Source organism: Orcinus orca, chromosome 7 (genome assembly GCF_937001465.1).
Source record: "Orcinus orca chromosome 7, mOrcOrc1.1, whole genome shotgun sequence".
NCBI classification, from domain to species: Eukaryota; Metazoa; Chordata; class Mammalia; order Artiodactyla; family Delphinidae; genus Orcinus; species Orcinus orca.
This window is the reverse complement of record NC_064565.1, coordinates 118,026,578-118,046,469: the sequence shown is the minus strand read 5'-3', so window position 1 is coordinate 118,046,469 and position 19,892 is coordinate 118,026,578. Positions and strand designations below refer to the sequence as shown.

General features: G+C 55.0%; 2 protein-coding genes across 4 annotated transcripts in view; both read left to right on the top strand.

Moving 5' to 3' along the window:
* Nucleotides 1–6,653, top strand: part of PER2 (period circadian regulator 2) — a 40,398-nt gene extending 33,745 nt beyond the window's left edge. The window contains exons 21-23 of the mRNA XM_004262543.3: nucleotides 497–686; nucleotides 1,645–1,795; nucleotides 4,436–6,653. Of these exons, the coding sequence (XP_004262591.1) occupies nucleotides 497–686; nucleotides 1,645–1,795; nucleotides 4,436–4,585 (491 nt within the window). The 3' untranslated portion in view covers nucleotides 4,586–6,653. The remainder of the gene's footprint in view (nucleotides 1–496; nucleotides 687–1,644; nucleotides 1,796–4,435) is intronic.
* Nucleotides 6,654–11,021: 4,368 nt separating this feature from the next.
* HES6 (hes family bHLH transcription factor 6) lies at nucleotides 11,022–13,280 on the top strand. 3 transcript variants are annotated; one of them, XM_012532918.3, is made up of 4 exons: nucleotides 11,022–11,312; nucleotides 11,386–11,472; nucleotides 11,590–11,631; nucleotides 11,880–12,153. In XM_012532918.3, the coding sequence occupies exons 1-4, from the start codon at nucleotides 11,232–11,234 to the stop codon at nucleotides 12,006–12,008; spliced, it is 339 nt and encodes a 112-aa protein (XP_012388372.1). In that variant the 5' UTR covers nucleotides 11,022–11,231; the 3' UTR covers nucleotides 12,009–12,153. The 3 variants fall into 3 exon arrangements, with proteins under 3 accessions (XP_012388372.1, XP_033280074.1, XP_004262592.1); XM_033424183.2 differs by having other exon boundaries at nucleotides 11,033–11,312; nucleotides 11,590–11,779; nucleotides 11,880–13,280; XM_004262544.4 differs by having other exon boundaries at nucleotides 11,045–11,312; nucleotides 11,590–11,671; nucleotides 11,880–13,280.
* The last annotated feature ends 6,612 nt before the right edge of the window (nucleotides 13,281–19,892 follow it).

The window sequence follows — 19,892 nt, the reverse complement described above, 5'->3', positions numbered from 1 at the left end:
AGCTAGCGTGTGGACCGACCGGGATCGTTCAGGTGTGATCTGGAACCGCCCCACGGGAAGAGCACACACTCTCCCCAGACTGTAAGACCCCCGCTTCCCTGAAGTGAGCGGGCCCCTCTCCCTGCGGGAGGCCTGCCGGGAGGCGCTCCGGGACAGCCGCCTGCCGCTCACAGGGGCGGCTTCTCTGTGGCCTGGCTTAGTCCGGAGGTAGTGAGCCTGGGAGAGAAGAGCACGGCTTCTAACATATAGCCCCACCTGGACTCCTCGGGGCCTCCCCAGGAGAGAATCACCTCCATGGTACCAGCTGATATCCTGTTTTTAAATTACCCAGACAACTCGAGAATTGGAAAGAGAAGGGAAGGTCCACCAACCCAGGCACCAGTTACCAAACAAAACCCTTCAGCTCTGTAATGCTGCCGTTCCTTTACACGAGCACAGCGTGCAAGGTCAGCGCAGTAGTCAAGGTTTTGACCTGCCATGCTTTGTGTTTTTAAAGGCAGCAGCAACACAAGTCACACCAGCAAGTATTTTGGAAGCGTCGACTCTTCAGAGAATAACCACAGAGCAAAAGTGAAGGTGGACAAGGCGGAGAGTGAGCGCCTCAAGGATGTCCTCCAGGACCCCGTCTGGCTGCTCGGGGCCGACACGGACGACAGCGTCATGATGGCATACCAGATGCCTTCGCGGTAACCGTTCGCCGGCGGCTCGGGACAGTGAAGGGCTGGGTTCAGGTTTCCCCAGAACCACAAGGCCAGAGGCCTTCCCTTGGGAGCCTTATCTCAGATTGAGCTGAGTGCACAGATAGAAGCAGGGCTCCTCTAGATGGTGCCGCTGGCCACACAGAGCCCGCAGAGTGACCTGCTACAGGCCTCCAGGATGACGGGCTCTGGGGACCCGCCACGGTGTCACAAGACGTTTACAAAGCATTCGTGCCAACGTCGTCTCTTTTGCTCTGTTGCCAGCAACCCTATGTGGTCAGTGATGTGTGTGTGTGTGTGTGTGTGTGTGTGTGTGTGTGTGTGTGTGTGTGTCTTAGAGATGCAGAAACCAAGAGTCAAGGTGGGTGACCAGCCCAAGGCTGCTGGCTGCTCTGTAGGGACCTGGGTCTGTGCCTCAGCTCTGACCACTCCAAGGAGCCTGGAACCTATCAGGGTCCATGCCCCTGTGCAGTGCCCCCTCGGTGGAGGGACATGGCGGGGAGGAAGGACAGATTAACCCTGAGGCTCAGAACAGCCAGGCCTCTGGGCCAGGGGAGCCCAGGGCTCTGTCTCCAGGACTGCTGCGGGGCAGGCCAGTGTCGGCAGGTGGCAGGGGAGGGCTTGTCTACCTACCACCTCACTGGTGAGAACCTCCCGGGCACAGAACCAAGTGTCTGCAGATACCCGGCTCCCATGGCTGCGCTAAAGTGAAATGAAAATCAGAACTCGGTGTATCATCTTCATAGAAAAACTACAGACTATCTACTAGGGAGATGACGTTACCTTAAGTAGGGCAATTTATTTTAAATGGAAAGGAAATTTAAACAAAATCATCTAAAATTACATGATTAACACTGGAAGTGTTGGTAGAAAACAAGTATATTCTTTAAAAAACAAAGCCCTTGAGACGTTCTAAAGCTTTCCTATTTCTAAATATTTCATGAAGAAATTTAGAAACGGTCCTGCAGGAGGACAGGGAGAAGCTGAAGGTGCTGCAGAGGCTCCAGCCCAGGTTCACAGACAGGCAGTGGCAGGAGCTGCAGGACGTCCACCCGTGGATGCGGTCGGGCGGCCTGCCCGCGGCCTTTGACGTGGCGGTGAGCTCTGGAGCGGGTTTTCTGACTTTGCGTTAAAAGGCACTGTGATGAGAAAGCTCTGTGCTGTCTTTGCAACTGTTCTGTACATTTAAAACTTCTAAGATTAAAAGTTCATTAAAGGGCTTCCCTGGTGGCCCGGTGGTTGAGAGTCCGCCTGCCGATGCAGGGGACGCAGGTTCGTGCCCCGGTCCGGGAAGATCCCACATGCCGCGGAGCGGCTGGACCCGTGATCCACGGCCACTGAGCCTGCGCGTCCGGAGCCTGTGCTCCGCAACGGGAGAGGCCACAGCGGTGAGAGGCCCGTGTGCCGCAAAAAATTCATTAAAAAAAAAAAAACCACCACACTGTTAGGTTTCCTTCAAAGAACTTTCTTCCAACGGCTTTTCAACACTGTTTCCAAAAAGGTCTCCTAAATATCTAGTCTCAATCACATGCTGAAATTTGAATTTTTTTTCTTTCAATTCTGTTTCCAGTGAAAACACCCACACACACACTTCCTCTGTCATAAACCCTCAACATCCACGTAGACCATTAAGTAACAGGGAGACAGCAGGTCCCCACCCTCCCTCCCACTCTCGCCAGGCTGCCTCTCCTGTCTCTGTTCCTTCCCGAGGGTCCCAGAGGTGTCTCTGTACCCCAGCTCCTCTCCCCCACTCCCCTCAGAGCACCCCCATACCAGCACTGCCCGGGAGGCTGCTCTCGTCAAGGCCTGCAGGTCCAGCAGCTGAATCCACTGACGTCTCCGTCCTCACCCTAACCGACCCACTCGCGGCATTCAGCGACGGCCGGCCCCTCCTCTGAGAGCACCCCTCCCTTGGCCCCGGCCCCTTGGCCCCTCGCTCTTGTACCCATCAGTGTGGATGTGCCCAGGCTCAGGGTTTGCACCTTCCTCTTCTGTCTACACTCGCTCTGGCGCTGTCAGCTCTCTCCTGACCGAAAGTAGTGTCTCTGTGCCGAGACTCCCTAGCGTCCACCTCTGTCGAACTTCATCTGCTGTCCTGGTTATGCTCAGAGAGAGCCAGCCCACCCACTGTCTTCCCACCCACTCAAGGGTGACTCCATCACCCCTCTTGCTCGGTCCACAGCCCTCTGGACTCTTTCTGTCGTGCCCCATCCAGTCCACTAGCAGGTCCTACTGGCTTGACCTTCAAGGTGGCTGGAAACCAGCCCCTTCCCATCACCTCCAGCATCACCACCCTGGTCCACGCCACAGTGCTGCTTCACCTGATTGTCACAGTATCCACCCCGCTGCACTCTGTTCCCCCTTGTCCCCTACAGTGAGATCACATCACCCCTCAGCTCTGAGCCCTTCCAGCGGTGCCCCTTCTCAATCAGAATAAATTGCTGCAAAGCTGTTAAAATATGACACCCCCTCCCCACAACTCCCATCTCCCCTCACTCCCTCCTCTCCAGTTGTTCCCTGAAATCATTGAGTAGGCTTCTGCCTCAGGGCCTTTGCACCTGCCCTTCCCTCTGCTTGGACTCCTCTTTCCTCAGACAGACACATGGCTCACTCCAGCTTCCTTCAAGTCTTTTTTTCACATGCTGCTGTGTTATTTATCTAATACTACCTAGCAAATAACCCCAAAGCTTAGGAGCTTAAAATAATAATCATTAATCATCTCCCACTGTTTCTTTGGGTTGGGAATTTAAGAGCAACTTAGCTGGGTGGTTCTGGCTCAGGGTCTCTCCTGAGGGCGAAGGTGAGATATTGGCCAGGGCTCGTGCCATCTGAAGACAGGATGGTGGCTGGAAGATCCCCTTCCAAGGAGGCTCCCTCACGTGCCTGCACATTGGTGCTGGCTGTTGGCAGGAGGCCTCAGTTCCTTGCCGTGTGGATCTGTCCATTGGGCTGCTTGTGTGTCCTCATGACATGATCCCGGCCTCCCCAGAGAGAACCGAGGGGCTGCAGTGCCTGTTACAACCCACGTGTCACCTGCATCACCTCCTCTTTGTTAGTGGCAGGTCACCGAGTCCAGGCCTCCCCCTTCTGAGGAAGGGGTGTCAAAGAATTTGTGGGCGTATTTTAAAACCACTACAGTCACTCTCTCAGTGGAACGTCAGTAAAATTACAGAAGTCCTCACATGCCTCGTTCCATGTCAGCCCCGCATTTCCCATCTTTTAATACACTGTGGAGCATTTCTCATTCGGCTACTAGGAGATCACCTCCGCTGGGACACAGATTTTCCTCTTTGTTCACTGCTGACTCCCAGTGCTTAGAACGTGCCTGGAACACGACAGGTGCTTAACAGATGGGAAATGAACAAATGAGACAGTACGTTGTTGCTATCCCATTCTACAGATTAGAAAACTGAGGTTAGAGAAGGTCGGTAGCAACTCCAGGTCCCACAGGCAGAAAGAGGAGGAGCTGGCACTAGAGCCTCTGGTTGATGCTGTCCCCTCGCTATGCACAGCCACCTCGCAGACAAGGGAGGGGCCTGGGGAGCTGGGAGCAGGGACCTCTTGGGAAGAGCTCTGGCTCCTTGGAGAGCAGGCAGGGGTCCCACGCCCAGTGGCACCTGCTCACCCTCCAGCAGCCTCACTGCTGACACCTGATCACCTGCACCTCTCTCAGCTTGAACTACTTTTTCGTACCAAAGATCTCATTTTTGTTACTGATTTGCATTTTTTCTTTTAAGGAATGCGTTTGCTGTGAAAACAAGGGAAAAGACAACGTTTGCATGCGGTATGAGGAAGCTACCCCTACTCTGGGACTCAGCGGAACAACCGACACCACAGAAGAGGAAAACGGACCCTCCCTGAGTCACAGAAACGAAGGGCAGACGTAACCCCCCGCAGCGGGACAGCCAGTGGCGTACATTAGATGGCGCTCTGAGGAGGGGGAGGGTCTTCACCTGTGTTTCTAATGAAATGGACGGATATACTTACATGGCTTTTTTTGTTCTAGAAAAAACCCATCGTTTTCCGAAGGGGTGATTTAAAACCGTGGCGGGTAGGAGAAGTTTGGGAAGAAATAGCTTTTTGTATTTAAAATATAAATATGGAGTTTTCGGGGACAGGGGAGGAGATTTTCATCATTGTTTAACTTGAGAAGGACTGCTTCCCTCCTTGTGTCGCGGAAGCGGCTGAGTGTTCTCAGCCAGAGCACCAGTGTCTGCTGGCTCCCCGTGGGCGGTCCCGAGGCATCGCACCGGGCTGTGACCCACAGCTAGGATGCCACAGGTGACTCCGCGCTGAGGGTCCAGCCTTTCAGAGCTTCCCCAGAGTGTGTTTGGATCAGATCAAATTATGTCCTCTCTGGGGGGCTGCTTTTTATCTAAATTATTTAGTCAGACTAGATGTTTTTAAAACATACCAAGTGGAGATCACAGCCTCCGCTAATTCTCTTTCAAAATGTTTTGCATTAAATGGCAGACCAGCAGCTTCAGCTTCAAGTGTGGTAGCAGCAAACATTTCACCTGACGTAGCTTAAGTTTGGGGTGAACGAAGTTGAAATGCTCGCTCTGGACTAAAGATGCCTAGTGGTTTGTGTGACCAACTCCATCATAGAAATATACATCCTCAGAAATACACAGACCCTTGTGTATATTTTGACATCATTCTCGTATCCTTTTCAGACCGGGAGAGCCAATATGTAGATAAAAGCACATTGTCGGTCATCCCCTTATTGTGACTTCCCTCTGCCAGGGGGAAACCAGGCTTTGATCGCCACACTTGGGACCCACCCGTATTTATTCTTTGATCGGCACTTCCGAGACATCAGCTCTGGCCCAGCTGAGCCAGTGCTTTCTCCTGACTTAGCTGGTGGCTGCGTCTGTGTTTTCCAGGGCGCCGTGATCTAACCGCTCTCACCACACCTGGGCTGGGACACCGGCCCCTAATTCTTTCCATGAACCTGACCTCATTGGTGCCATTTCCGGTCTCTGTGGTGATGTCCACTAGCACTTTCAGGTGAATGGGACACTCGGGGAAAAGTGAGACCAGACGGCCCAACTTTTTGCAAAACCTCGTATTGCATCGTCTATCCCAAAGATTGTCTGCAAAAATGTTACATCGGTCCCTAGGGTGAATGAGAAGCTGCCAGTGATGAAACAACTGACTTACAATTGCATCGCGTCTGTAGAAAGTTAAAAGGGGGCAGCTTCCCCTGTTCTTTGCTGGAGAAGCAGCTACTAGAACAGGTGACGTCTCCTTGTAATCCAGTTGGTTTTCATAGTCAAACCACTTTATGCCTGAATATCAATCCTATTTTTCATAAACTCGAACACAGAAAGTTTAATTTTTTATTTTTTTTAATTTACAAAGCAACATCACCTGCAGATACCCAAGACAAGGTGTAGTCTATGCATTTTTGTGGAGACTAGATGCTACAAACTGCTTCCTGCCACTAAAGGCAGATCATTAAGGGATTAGATGGGAGCGAAAGTTGCATTGACTTTCCCTAAACGCAAGACTGCCAACACGTTCCTTCCTGTTAGCAATGTTTACCGGCAGCATTATCTTAGCATTTATGTATATTCATTGATTGTTAACTGCTGCGTAGCTTTGACGTGAGCTGAGAAGTTGACAGCAGGAGCATTTTGTGAAATTGTTTACACGGTGCCACGCATCGGGTCTTACATTTTCGTTAGTATGTGTGCTTACACGGGTGTTATAAAAAACTTCTTCTCGATTTTAAACTGAGCCTTCTTTTTAATATATTCCTAAAAAGATATGTAAATAAGCTCTCAGAGTCTGTGTAACGACGTGTTAAGCCTTGCCGGACAAGTGGTTTGTTTATGTGCAAACCGGACTTTCTTCACCCAGTGCAATGTGTTTGTTGGACTGCTTGTGTCTTTTTATGATTTTTTGCCTTTTAGAAAATTGGTAAATAAAGCAAGTATATTTTTATTTTTATTTGTGTGTATTTTTAATGTAGCACAGAGGAACAGGAACCTGAATAGAGATCAAAGATTATCAAAATCTTTTTTTAAAAAAAAGAACCCAGGCTTCCCTGGTGGCGCGGTGGTTGAGAGTCCGCCTGCCGATGCAGGGGACACGGGTTCGTGCCCTGGTCCGGGAAGATCCCACATGCCGCGGAGCGGCTGGGCCCGTGAGCCATGGCCGCTGAGCCTGCATGTCCAGAGCCTGTGCTCCGCAATGGGAGAGGCCACAACAGTGAGAGGCCCACGTACTGCAAAAAAAAAAAAAAAAGAACCCTAGAAATTCTGGATTAGGAACTCTTCTGTCACAAAGGCCACCCCTCACCTCTTCCCCTGCACAGGGTGCCTCTCGCTGGTCCCTTCCTGTCTCTATGTGTCTCTCTGACATGCAGCCCCACCCCAGTGAACTCCCAACGATTTAGATCTAATCCTGGAGTCCTGTTCCCCCATGGTTTTTCACTCACAGATGGGGAGTAGGGCCACTCAGCTCAGCCCCTGGTGCCCCTGTCCACTCTGCGGTGACCCCAGGCACCTGCTCCATTCTCTTCCTGCCCCCTCCAGGATAGTCTGTCTCACCTGGGCTGGCTGCCTGTGTGATGGCCACGGGGCTGAAAGCAGAGTGGTCTAAAGGACCTCGCGTCTCCATCAGAGGTGATACAGGCAGCATGGCAGCCTCCTCCCACCCCACCCCCCAGTCCTTCCTTCCACAGTGATGAAGTCGTGCAGGGCCTGGTCAAACAGTGGAGGCCTGTTCCCCCCCCACCCCACTTTTCACACCAGGACCGTATTGTGGTGTCGGAGCAGGGAGATGAATGGATCCGGCCCTGGTGCCCAGCCTTCCAGAAGCTCCCTGAGCAGGAGGGAGGGCTCGACGCCGCTTCCTGTCCTGGCTGCCTAAATCCAAGTGGTGCTTGGGGGCTGGGAAGGCAAAGTCCTCCCAGTGAGCATGGAGGCCTCTGCAAACCTGCTAAGTGGCCAGATGTGGCTGTTTCACTGAACGTCTGAGTGCCTTCGGGGGCTCTTAACTACATTTTTATCTACCATATATCCCCAAGGGCATGCGCTCCCCTTATTTCTAAACCAAAAGGAGCTTCTCCAAGCCTCTGGGCTGACTGCCCACAAGGGGCCTGGACATCCATAGGCTGGTCACTGTCTTTGTTCCCTGGGGATTTATGGCTCGCCACCCCTGCCGCTAACTGGTCCCCCTGTGGCCACTGCAGCCCTGCCCAGCCTCTGTTGGCCTCTGTTTTTGGATATGAGGGGATCAAAGAGCCCAAATGCTCAGGAAGTCTGTACTCAGGCAACCTTTGAAAGGGGGATCAGTCCAAGGGACAAATGGCAGGAAGTGTGCCTGCTAGACGAGGCCATGCAAAGGAGAAAGAAAGGGTGTGGTGGTCCTGAGATGGAGTAGCCAGGCTTCTGGGAGGAAAAGGCCAAGCCAGCCAACCAATGGGCGCACTAAAGGAAATGGAGACTGACTTCGAAGATGAGGCCTTGGGCAACTTCCAGTCTAACCAGGAAGGATTTTGCTGCCTCACACTCCCTGCTCTATCCCTATACTTTCTTCCCCAAGGGTACTTGGTCAGACTGAGGCATATCCCAGTACTTAATTTCTCCTTCCTTAACTCTAGACAGCATTCCTCAATCCCCCCACCCCATGTAAGACAAGGGTTATGAGGTCCCTAGCCCATGCTCCAGCCTCCTCCCTTCTCCTGACAACTGTCATCTGTCCTTTTGTTTTTACAAAGCAACTTTATATCCTGTAACCATAATTAAGCCTTCCTTGCCTTTTCTATAGATTGACTCTAAAATGTTGAAACCCTATGAACAGTGTTACATTGTTCTGACTGTGAAAGAATTGGCTACTGGGCCAAGTGAGTGCTAAGATTACACTTCTCTTCTTCAGCAGCTTTTTGTTTTTCCCGGAGTTCCTAGTTGCCTTTCATTTTTCGCTTGCACCATTTGCCTTTATCATTCTTCCTCCACCTCCCACATTCAGTTCCCCATCCAATCAGGAAAAGATTAATAGTCTTTTCCCAGAGGCCTTCCCCAGAGCCCTGATCATCCCGTTCCAATACAAACTGCCTTTCAGGGAGAGCATTCTAAACTACTTGTTTGATCTTATTCAAACAATATAATCAATAACGGCAGGGGTATGAATCAGAGTACAAGAAATATCACTGAGTTTATTTTTCCATATCTGAGCTCCTCAGAGTAGTAGAAGCTTAATTGTAGTTTCTTGGCGTGGGGGTGGGATCTCCTTCCCTGAGGTGATGTCTAAATGGTGAAGAAAAGTAAAGTTACAGGCCAGCTATCGGCTCTCTTGGGGTTCACTACTCAAGCCCCTCCCCCACTCTGTCAGTCCCTCCACTAGGAGTAGAGGGGGAAGGGTATCAGGTCTCTGACCAGGCAGGGGAGGAAGGGAGGAAGAGAACTAAGCTTTCTGGCTTGTGGGGGAGACTGAGGATGACACAGGGTGATTGAAGGAAAGGAGTGGGTTCATACCTGGGTGAACAGCGCAGGGCTGGGGAAGTTCCCGGGCCCTGCTCACAGAAAAGCAAAGAGACGGCCAGGTAAGAATCAGCAGAAGGGGTTCCCAGGTACTTACAGAGGTCAGTGAGGTGACTTTGGGAACCATCAAGCCACTCACCAAACTTGTCTTACCTACGGAGGTCCCTCGGTGGGGAGCTGAGGTGAAACAGTCACCTGAAGGGCTTCCAGATCCATCTTCAGATGGCTGGGGGCACAGGTGGGTGTCTGGGGCCTAGTCCTACCACCCCACCACACTGCAGTCCCTGGATTTTCCTTTCCCCTGCTGCCTTCCAGCTAGGCTTGGGACACTCTCTCGATTTCCCTACCTACCCAGTGCTTCTGCTAGGCCAGGCTCTGTGCTGGGGGTAGATAAGGGGTCCTAGGTCAGACTGTACCACCAGGGATGCTTGTAACCTGGAGGGGCACAGACCAGACCCTGACAATCCCAGTCCCGGGAGGGAAGCAGAGGATTGGGTAAAGGGAAGCTGAGACCTGAACAGTGAGGAAACGGCCATTGAAGGGAGATCCCAGCGTGTTCCAGGTGTAAGGCTGTGTGTGTGCAAAGGCTTCACGGTCTGAAGGCAAATTGGTATTCTGGCTGTGCCAGGAGACGCCGTGGACCTAGGCCGGTGGGGCTGCGGCCAGGCTGGGGTCCCCAGGGAGCTGCCCCACCGCCCGCGCACCCCACCCTCACGGAGGCTGGGCCAACAGATGGGCGGCCAGCCGTGGGGGTGGCGGTCGTCTGGCGGACACAGGCGCACCCACCGCCCGCTCCCGCCCGAGTGACAAAGCGGCAAAGACAAAGGCGCGGCCAACACCTGTCGCTCTTGGCCAGGCTGCCGCTTTTCTCCGCCCGAAGCGGCTGCAGCTGCCAACTGTCACGGGCATCAAGTTACGGGGACCAGACGGCGGCCTCCACCAGCCGGGCGGGAAGCGCGGGAGGGCTGGGGGGGAAAGGGAGCCGAGGGGGACAGGAGGCAGGGAGGGGGGCCGGGGCGAACAAACAAGGGTGCGGGGAAGGGTGGTTGGGCAGGGAGGGCGGGGACCAGGGAAGGGCGAGCTCGGGTAGGGAATCAGAGAACGTGGGTTCGGGGGAGGGCGGGCAGGGAAGGGAGGGCGGCGGTGGGTGCTGAGGGGGGAAAGGGAAGTGAAAGAGGGGTCGGGGAGCAAAGGGGACTAGAAGGAGATGCGGGGAACTCCGGTGGTGAGGGCGATGATGACCAGGAGAGAACAGACGGCCTGTGGGGACAGAGGATGACCCGAGAAGGAGAGCCTACAGATGGAGCGGTGCGGGCGGGCCTGGGGACCCCGCCCCACTAGGATCCCTGAGCGGGCTGAAGGCGGTGTCGACGTTCGGATGTCAGGACCCACAGGTCCGCAAGAAACGCACTGGGGCCAAGGGCCCGTTCCCACCCCCGCTGCCCTAGGGGCCCTCACCTCCCCGGGGCTCTGCAGCCACCCCAGCCCGGACCTGTAGCTCCCTCCAGGCCCGGAGACCGCGGCCTTTGCTGTGGCTCTGGCCGCCAGGACCCCGGCACTTGCGCAGGAGCGTTCCTCTCCTGTTGCACCTTGGGTGAACAAAGTCAAGCGTGAATGAATGAATGGGCAGATGGATGCGCCCCTGCTAGCACGCGCCGCAGGCCTGGGCGCCTTGCTTGGGGTAGGAAGGGAAACAAGCGCACCCAGAGCCACAGCTCTCCGGGTCATCGCCCCCCCTCCGGTGCCCCACAATGCCGGGGCGGCGCGGAGGGCCCGGCTGGACCCCCCAGTCCCCGGCCGCAGGCCACGCCCCGCCAGCTGCCGGCCGACCCCGGCGGCGGGGCCAGACAAAGCACGCCTCTGCCATTGGCTCTCACGAGCAATCGGCGCCTTGAGATGCAAATAAGGCGCTATAAAAGGGGCGGGCGCCGCTGCAGGCGTGAGGACGCGGCGTAAGACGCCAGGGGGCGAGGGCGGCGGTGGCTGCGGGCCGCTGCGCTGCCAGGGGCGCGGGCGCACGGCGCTCCGGGAGGTGGAGGTCATGGCTCCGCTTTTGGCGCCCGGCCGGGACCGTGCGGCCCGGGAGGATGAGGACGGCTGCGAGGCGCGGGGGGACCGCAAGGTGCTGGCTGTAGCCGTGGATGGGGGGGCGGGGGGCCGCACAGCGCCGGGGCTCAGTTGCTCGCTTCCCGCAGGCCCGGAAACCCCTAGTGGAGAAGAAGAGGCGCGCGCGGATCAACGAGAGCTTGCAGGAGCTGCGGCTGCTGCTGGCGGGCGCCGAGGTGAGGCCGGCGGGCGGGCGCCCAGGGGCTGCGGGCGAGCGGGCGAGCGGGCGGGCGGGGGTCGCCGTCCGGCCTCGCCTCACCGACCCTCCCCACCGGGCGCTCCCGCCGGCGCAGGTGCAGGCCAAGCTGGAGAACGCCGAGGTGCTGGAGCTCACGGTGCGGCGCGTGCAGGGCGCGCTGCGGGGCCGGGCGCGCGGTGAGTGGCGGCGGGGCGCGCGGGCGGGGGCGCGTTCGCCTGGCCTGCCCCTGCCCGGGACCGAGGACTTCCCCTCCTGGAGCAGGGCGCGCCCCGCGCGTCTCCTGGGTGAGCCTTGTCCCCGGGGGCCGGGCGGGCCGGGCCACAGCAATCAGTTGCCGCTCACCGAACCGGGCGCGGCCCTCTTCCCTCCCACCCCTGAACACAGAACGCGAGCAGCTGCAGGCGGAAGCAAGCGAGCGCTTCGCCGCCGGCTACATCCAGTGCATGCACGAGGTGCACACGTTCGTGTCGACGTGTCAGGCAATCGACGCCACCGTCGCCGCCGAGCTCCTGAACCACCTGCTAGAGTCCATGCCGCTGCGCGAGGGCAGTAGCTTCCGGGATCTGCTGGGGGACGCCCTGTCCGGCCCACCGGGAGCCCATGGGCGGAGCAACTGGCCAGTAGGAGGCGCCCTGGGGTCCCCACTGCCCAGCCCCCGGGGCTCCGGGGACGACCAGTCCTCCGACCTGGAGGAGGTCCCCGAGGCTGAACTGAGCCGGGCGCCTGCTGAGGGGCCGGACTTGGTGCCCGCAGCCCTGGGCAGCCTGACCGCTGCCCGCATAGCCCAGAGTGTCTGGAGACCTTGGTGACCAACGGCAGCCTGGGGCCTAAGGGGTGGGCCCTGCCTTCCCATGCTCTAGTCCCTCCTCCCTGGGGTCCAGGTATCTGGACAGGGGTAGGGCCCTGGATATCTCCCAGTTCTGCTGCCCTCCTCCAGTGGGTGCTGCAGGGCAGTCCCCGATAACCAGGCCAGCCAGGCCCCTGTTTCTTAAGGGAGCAACGTTTATGGACCATCCCCACCCCCACCCCCTGCCCCCCTAGCCCTCTGGTGGGTGGAGGGAAGGAGCTACAGGCAGGAGGAAGTATCTTGCAGGGCTACCAGGTCTCTCACCTATCCCAGACTTCTCAGGCACTGTGTGGGCCTGGGGGCAGAGGTGACAGAGTGGAGCTGAGCCTCTCCTGAGCGCTGGGCACGAGTGTCCTGGCAGCCCTGGCCATTCAGCCAGGACGCAGGGGAGGCATTCTGCAGCACTGCCCAGAGCTGCCAGAGGGAAGCATGGCTCTCTGTATGTCTTGTGTTTAGCACACTTGAGCTTGTGTATTACGTTGCCTTCAGTTGTTCCAATTCTGTTAAGTAAAGGGTTTTGGAGAGTTAGTTACCCTTCTGAAGTATTGCTGAATGCTGTGGTGTCATTAAGGTGTCAAACGCACAAAGACTAAACCAAGCACATTTTTTCCCATATCTAATGCTGTGAGTGGTTTTAAAACTTCTGACCCTTTGTCAGCAAAGTAAGTAGTGTAATGGCAGTGGAGATGGGACACCCCGCGGCGTGGTCTCACGTTGGACGGTGTTTCTACCTCCCTACTGCCAGGCCATTCCAGATCGGTTTCCCCTTCAGGTCCCTGGGCCCGGCCTGCACTCCCTGGGAATTGTGTGCATCCTGGCGATGGAAACCACTGCATGGAGTTTGTCTCCAGAGTAACTAAGCAACAGGGAAACGGCCTGTCCCTGGACCATTCTCTTGTTTGTGAGCTTCCAGGAATAAAACGAATGCCTGATTACTAGCCATGTGGTTTGGAAGTTTCTTTCAAAAGTCTGTTTTAAGGTCCATGAGTTTGATGCAGACGTCGGTCTAATTAGGTGGTCAGTTTTCTTGACTGAAGAGAGAGCTTCCCCATTGCCAGTGACCTCGGGGGCATGGAGACCCACCCAGTTCACGGCCCAGGCAGTTTGGACTTAAGGCCAAATTGAGCCCAGGAGGTCAGAACCCTTGGAAGGAGGGTGATGGGATGGGCAGCTGGGGTGTAGGGAGATGGCCCTCTTGGCCTGGGTCTGCAGACAGCATGAGGTCACCTGATAGCAGTCACTGCCACAGGTATCCCGGCCCCTGCATCTCCAGCTCCAGGACCCCAAAGCAGCTTGTTCTTGTTCTTACTTTGGGTTGGCAGTGCCCAGGCCGGGTCAAGGTGTGACAATTTAGGATTGACACCTGGGTCTCCTCTCCAGTGTGTGCCTTTGCTTGAAAAACATCTCTCCCGAGAACCCTTTTACAAAAGCCCCCTAGCAGATCCTGGCCACCAGGGGTTTTTCACTGTGGCTCCCCGGTGATTTAGTCTTAGACCTCAGCCACCAGGCTATAAACAGATGCAGCCTAATTTTAGCCACTGGGGATGAGTTATTGAGGGGTTGGGGTAGGGAGGCAGGTCCATAAAAGAGAGCTCAAGAGAGACGGAGACTTTTTCCTGGGATTATCTACATCGCCCCAGTCAGATTGATGTAGGATGTGTCCGCAGGGACACGAGAGCAGGTCCACCTGTAAGACGTCTGTCCCGTGTAGCTCCCAGCAGTACCCAAAGGCCACTGTGATAAGCTCTGATGCCATCTGGGGAGCATCAGCCAGGACTGTTTAGGAGGAACCACTCTTTCCTCTCATACCCACACTTGTCACATCCTCCCAAGGGGTCCTAGAAGGGGGCCCAGGGGAGCCCAAGACACAGGATTCGAGGTGCAGGAGGCTGACCTGGGGGAAAGATGTTGCTGGGACCAGGACACCCCTAAGGTCAGACGCCACTAACCCAGAACTCTGGCCCTGGGCCCCCTCCCACCTATGAGTCAGCTTCTCGGGACCCCCTCAAGAGCAGTGTCTTTTCTTTCTCACAAATATAAGTCGCTCCCAGAGCAGAGACCACTGTCAGCCTCCGTGGGGTGAGAGCAGCTTTTGCCTATGGTGCGGCCTGGGACCACCAGTTTCCTGCCTGCGTTCCTTCCCATTCTTCCAGACAACTTTCACACCACCTCCTCTCTCTGAAGTACCCAACAAACCCTTGCAAGCCTTGCTCTAGGCATTTGCTAGCCTTGATTCGTCATTCCCCGTGAATCCCCTCCTTCCCACTTCAATCCCTGGCCCCCTGTCTTCGTCCTCTATGAATGCCATACATTGCCACCAACTTGGTGTCTCAAAACAACACATGTTGGGGCTTCCCTGGTGGCGCAGTGGTTGAGAGTCCGCCTGCCGATGCAGGGGACACGGGTTCGTGCCCCGGTCCGGGAGGATCCCACATGCCGCGGAGCAGCTGGGCCCGTGAGCCATGGCCGCTGAGCCTGCGTGTCCGGAGCCTGTGCTCTGCAACGGGAGAGGCCACAACAGTGAGAGGCCCCCATATCGCAAAAAAAAAAAAAAACACATGTTTATTTGCTTGCACTCCTGTAAGCTAGGAGTCTCAGGGGATTCACTAGGCTAAAGCCAACGCAGGGCTTCATTCCCTTCTGGAGGCTTGAGGGTGAATCCACTTCCCTTCCTTTTCCCACTGCAGAAGCTGTCCACATGCCTTGGCTGGTGGCCCCCTTCCTCCACCTTCAAAGCAAGCAACGTTGCATCTTTCTGACCTTTGTTCCATAGTCACATTTCCTTCTGACCCTCCCCTACTTCTTCCCTCTTCTTTCTACCTGTGATTACTTTGAGGCCACCTGGATAATCCAGGATAATCTCCCTTCCTCAGGGTTCTTAACCCGTAATCAGACTTGCAAAGCCTCTTTCGCCATGTAAGGTAACATAGTCGCAGGGTGTGGAAATGAGGATGTGGACATCTTCGGGGATCCCTGTTCTGCCAACCACACCCACCTGCGCCTCTGCCGAGGCTTTCTGCCTTCCATCGTGATGCAGTGTGGTACCAGCCTTCCGCACGGGCTTTGGGTCCCACACCCTCGGACCTGCTCAGTGACCCTGCTCTCTGCACTGCATCATTAATCTCTCCTTCCTTCTGGGTCATTCTCGTTGACCTACAAACAAGCTGTAACATCTCCACCTAGAAAAAGAAGAGGGACTTTCCTTGTGGTCCAGTGGTTAAGACTTCGCTCTTCCAATGCAGGGGGCGCGGGTTCCATCCCTGGTCGGGGAACTAAGATCCCACAGGCCACGCAGCAGGGCCAAAAAGTAAAAAAATAAAATAAAAAATAAATAGAAAAAGAAGAGCTAAAACCTCCCGGGCCCGACGTACCCTATTAACCTCTGCTTCATTTCTCTGCTTTAAAGCAAAATTCCTTGAAAGCATTGTCTACACTTACTGTTACTGCTTTGGCACCTTTCACTTCTCTTCTTCCTCTCCAGTCAGGCTATTGCTCCCACCCCTGCCCTTGTCAAGAGCTTCAGTGACGTCCATGTTTCCAAATCCAGTGGCTGTATCTCTGTTTCAATTTACTCAACCTTCCAGTGAAGCACTCCTTAGGTGTTATCACTCTCTCCCTCCTCAAAGGCTCTCCCCGCTCAACCTCAGGAACACTCGCTTTCCGGGCTGTCCTATCTTACTGGCCGTCCTCGGCCTCCTGCCAACTTCTGAATGTGGGCATGCACGTCCAAGGCTCTGTGCCCGGCTCTTCCCTATCACCCCTGCCCAGGAAGCCCATCTGGTCCATTTGGTTTGTTACATCCACGTGCCCTCGAGCTAAAGTCCATCTCCATTCTGTTGGCTTCCCTATATCCTCCTGTCTACTCAGTGTTTCCACTGACATGTGAGATGGGCATCACAAACCACAGCCAAAACACAACTGATTCTCACCCGAAAGGCGTTTGGAGGCGCCCAGCACTCGAGCGCGCTCGGAGGTGCTCGGAGGCATTCGGGAGGCGCTCGGAGGCTCTCGGGGTGTTTGGAGGTGCCGAGGCCTTGGCCGCGCCCTCCCGCCCCCACGCCAAAGGGGGTGCCGCGATGACTTCTGGGAAGTGTAGTTCCAGCCCTTTCGTCTTCCCTTCCCCGAGGTCCCTGCAGGCCGAGCCGGAACTACGACTCCCAGAGGCCTTCCGGCTCAGAGGCCCCTCCTTTCGCCGCCTCGAGCTCCGAGCCTGGGGCTCAAGGGAGCCCAGCGGAGGCCAACGGCGGTCGGGGCCCTCGCTCAGTCGGCTAAGCGGCTCTGCGGCCGGCAGAGGCTAGGCTGCGGTCCCTCCAACGTCCCTGGGACCAGGAGAGGAAGCGATGAAGGCGCCGGCGCCCCGCAGCTCGGGCCCTCCTCCTGCGGCTCCAGCCCAGGACCGCTGATCGCCTCCGGTCGCCAGGAGGCCTGGACGTCGGGAATATTAAAAGCGCCCCAGATGGTTCAAAAGTGCAGCCAAAGCTCACAGCGACTGGTGTCGAGGAAAGAGGGAGTCGTTTCAGGCTGTGGCAATGGAAGCAGGTTTCTCGAGGAGGGAACACAAGCCTTACTGACCCTTCGGGAGACAAGCCTCAGCTTTGTCCAGCATTCATTCTACAGGTGCTTTGAGCACCTGTTACGTGCAGGGAACACAGAGACGAGAGTGTCCAGACCTTTGCTGTCGAGGAACTTGCATTCTCTTGAGATGGGCAAGAGCCCACAGAGAGCCGCAAGCCACCGCATACTGCCCAGAGGTAGACAAAGGCTTGCTTGGTGGAGAGTAGCCAGAGAAGCCCAGAGCTCATCAGGTTATTAAAGACAGTCCTTGGGTTTAAATGGATCTGAAAGGAGGAGGGATAAGGTTTTAAACCCGTGACCCAGAGGCCTTCTAGCTCCTCATGGGGGCATGCAGGCTTTTTGCTCTTCCACCCGCATACAAGAAACTGCCCTGCCCTGAAGATCGCGCACTCCTGCCGTCCGTGTCTGTTCTGCCCCTAGTTGTCATGCTGTCCATCCACTGTCAACAGGTGGCACTTGGGGCACCATCTTCCTCTCCCCTCCAGATCCCGCCCCACCTTAATCTGGGAAAGTCGTGTAGGTGCTTCTCAGTCAATGTATGTACTGCAGTAGACTTCTCAGTCAATAACCATGCCACGGGCTTTGTCACCCCTTACAGCTGAACTAGCTGCAAAACCCTAAGCTCCTGCCTTCCATCCCCTCCGTCCCAGGAAACTTGTTTAGACGTCATCGGGGTCTCCTAGTTACTGTCCTGCCATTTCCTTCACAGTCAGGTTTCTTGAGAATAGTCTCTATTCTTACTTTCTTCATTCCCTTGCCTGCTTGCTCGTCACAAAATTTCACCATTTTCCATTTCCCACCATTCTACTGAAAACTTCTGGCAGTCTCTGGCAAAGACCTAGTTGCCAGGTAGACCCTTCATTTCCATCTTCCCTAAGTGTTACAGCATCTGACACTGTCAGTAACTTCTTGCTTCTCCATCTAGCTTTCTTGCTTCGTCTTCAACCATCCTTCTCAAGTTCGAGACAGGGCTCTTCTCCTCAGCCCACCCTGTAAATATCACCATGTCCCACGTCTTCCTCGGACCTGTTATCTCTAAACTATGACCTGTATGATCTCCGTGGCTTCACCTACTGCGTCACTGACTCCAAAAAGGACCTCCAGCCCAGTCCTCTCTGGAGCTGTAGTCGGGTTGATCCAAATGCCTGGGTTGTCACCTCTCAGACATCCCACAGGTTCTTCAAACTCAGCTCAAACCTGAGCTCAGCTTTCCTGCAAAGCCTGCCCTTTCTTTCATGTTCTGGAACGCTGAGAGCAGCACGGCCATCGTCAGCCACTCAGGGCAGAAACCGGACATTCGGGGAGACACCCAGTTTTCCTTCAGTCCCACCCTGCGAGCGGCGTCCAGGAAGTGTCAGTTCTACATCTTTAACGGGCAGAGTGAAGGAATGAATGAATGAGTTTGCATCTTATACCTTTTATCCCTTTTCCTCTGTTCCTGCTGCTGCCTTCTCGATTCACATCCTTATCACTCACCTGGAGAATGACAGTGGCCATTAAGTCTCTACATCTAGTATTACCTCCTGAACTTAAGTCCTTCAAAAGCCCAGCACTCCGCAGATTAGCAGGTGTAGTAGGCCCACAGCTCCGGTGGGTCGGCTCGGAACTTCATAGCTCCGCCCCTGTGCCCCGCTCCTGTCCCATTCCCCTGCCAGGTGTTCGTCTTGCTGCGCTGCTGGCTCACTGCTTGCCTTCAAGGTTGGCTCAGATATCACCTGTGGGAAGCATTTCCTGGTCCCCTTGGTTTTATGTAGCTTCCAAGGTTTCTCCCTTGCGTTTCCGTGATGGTACATTTCAAACAATGGGTATTTATTCATTCCACAATGTTTCTTGCATGCCTCCTCTTTGTCAGGCGTTATTCTAGTTGCTGGAGATAAAGTTTCTTCTCAAGCTTATACTGTAATGAGGGAAAGGGACAAGAAATACATGCTGTGGCAGATGGTGTTTACGTGCCAAGAAGAAAAATCAGTCAGGTCAAGGGGACAGGGAGTGATGGTGTGGAAGCAGGGTGCAGGTTGATGATAGAGGTGACTGTAGGTTTTGTCTGAGCGGAAAACAGATGATATGGGGGAACAAGCAAGCCGCTGTCCTGGGAAGGGGTGGTCCAGGCAGAGGAAATAAGTGCAAAGGCCTGGAGGCAAGACGTCGCAGGGCCTGTTCAAGGGACTGTGCTGCTGGGTCCCGGAGTCTCTTAAAAAATACTCATGTTTTCTGTACTTATTGACACGCACCAGGTACCAAGGGACAGTATGTCAAGCGCTCTATTCATGTGACCTTATCAGTTCCTTACATGTCACAGTAACCCTCTAAGGCAGGCATTACTATTCTTAATTTCACAAATGAGGAAACTGAGGCTCAGATAGGTCAAGTAACCTTTTCTTCAACTAGATTTTTGTTGTAAGAGGAATACACACTCCCAGGAAAAGTCGGGCACCACGAAGGCCTGCAGTGGAAGGTCCAAGGTCTTCCCTCTTATTCTGCACCTTCATCCCTCTCTCCAGGAGTCTCCAGGTTTAACAATTTCCTGGGTGTCTTTTACGAGGCTTTCCATGAATCCAGAATCATATAATGGGATAGGATAAATGTCTTTCTCTTCTTATGCAGATGGGCCCATTTGTACATACCATTCTGCAGGTTTTTTTAACCCAACAATAGAATCGTGTATTCAACAGTGTAGACTGTGCATCTGCTGTGTGCCGAGCACTGTCCTAGGTGCTGGGGACACGGGTGAGGAGGAAGAAGCCCCTCCTTCACGGGACCTCCTGGCCCACCGCACCCGTGCACGCAGACCCTCCTCGCGCATCCTAACCCTGCAGGTGTCCTCCCCCGCCAAGGTTTTGCTAAGATCAATACTCAGCGAACAACCTGGGTACTTTGTAACATACCGTATAAATTTCTGGAATTAAAATGGCTGGGCAAATGGTAAGTCGTTGGAGAGTGTAAATCCTGTCAGATGGCGGCCCTGAGAAACGGCC

Excerpts from the sequence above, each read along its gene's own strand:
- HES6 (XM_033424183.2), top strand. The coding sequence starts at position 11,232 with ATGGCTCCGCTTTTGGCGCCCGGCCGGGACCGTGCGGCCCGGGAGGAT. Across the intron at positions 11,313-11,385 it reads AGGCGCGGGGGGACCGCAAG|GCCCGGAAACCCCTAGTGGA; the intron begins GTGCTGGCTGTA and ends CGCTTCCCGCAG. Across the intron at positions 11,780-11,879 it reads GCGCCCCGCGCGTCTCCTGG|AACGCGAGCAGCTGCAGGCG; the intron begins GTGAGCCTTGTC and ends CCCTGAACACAG.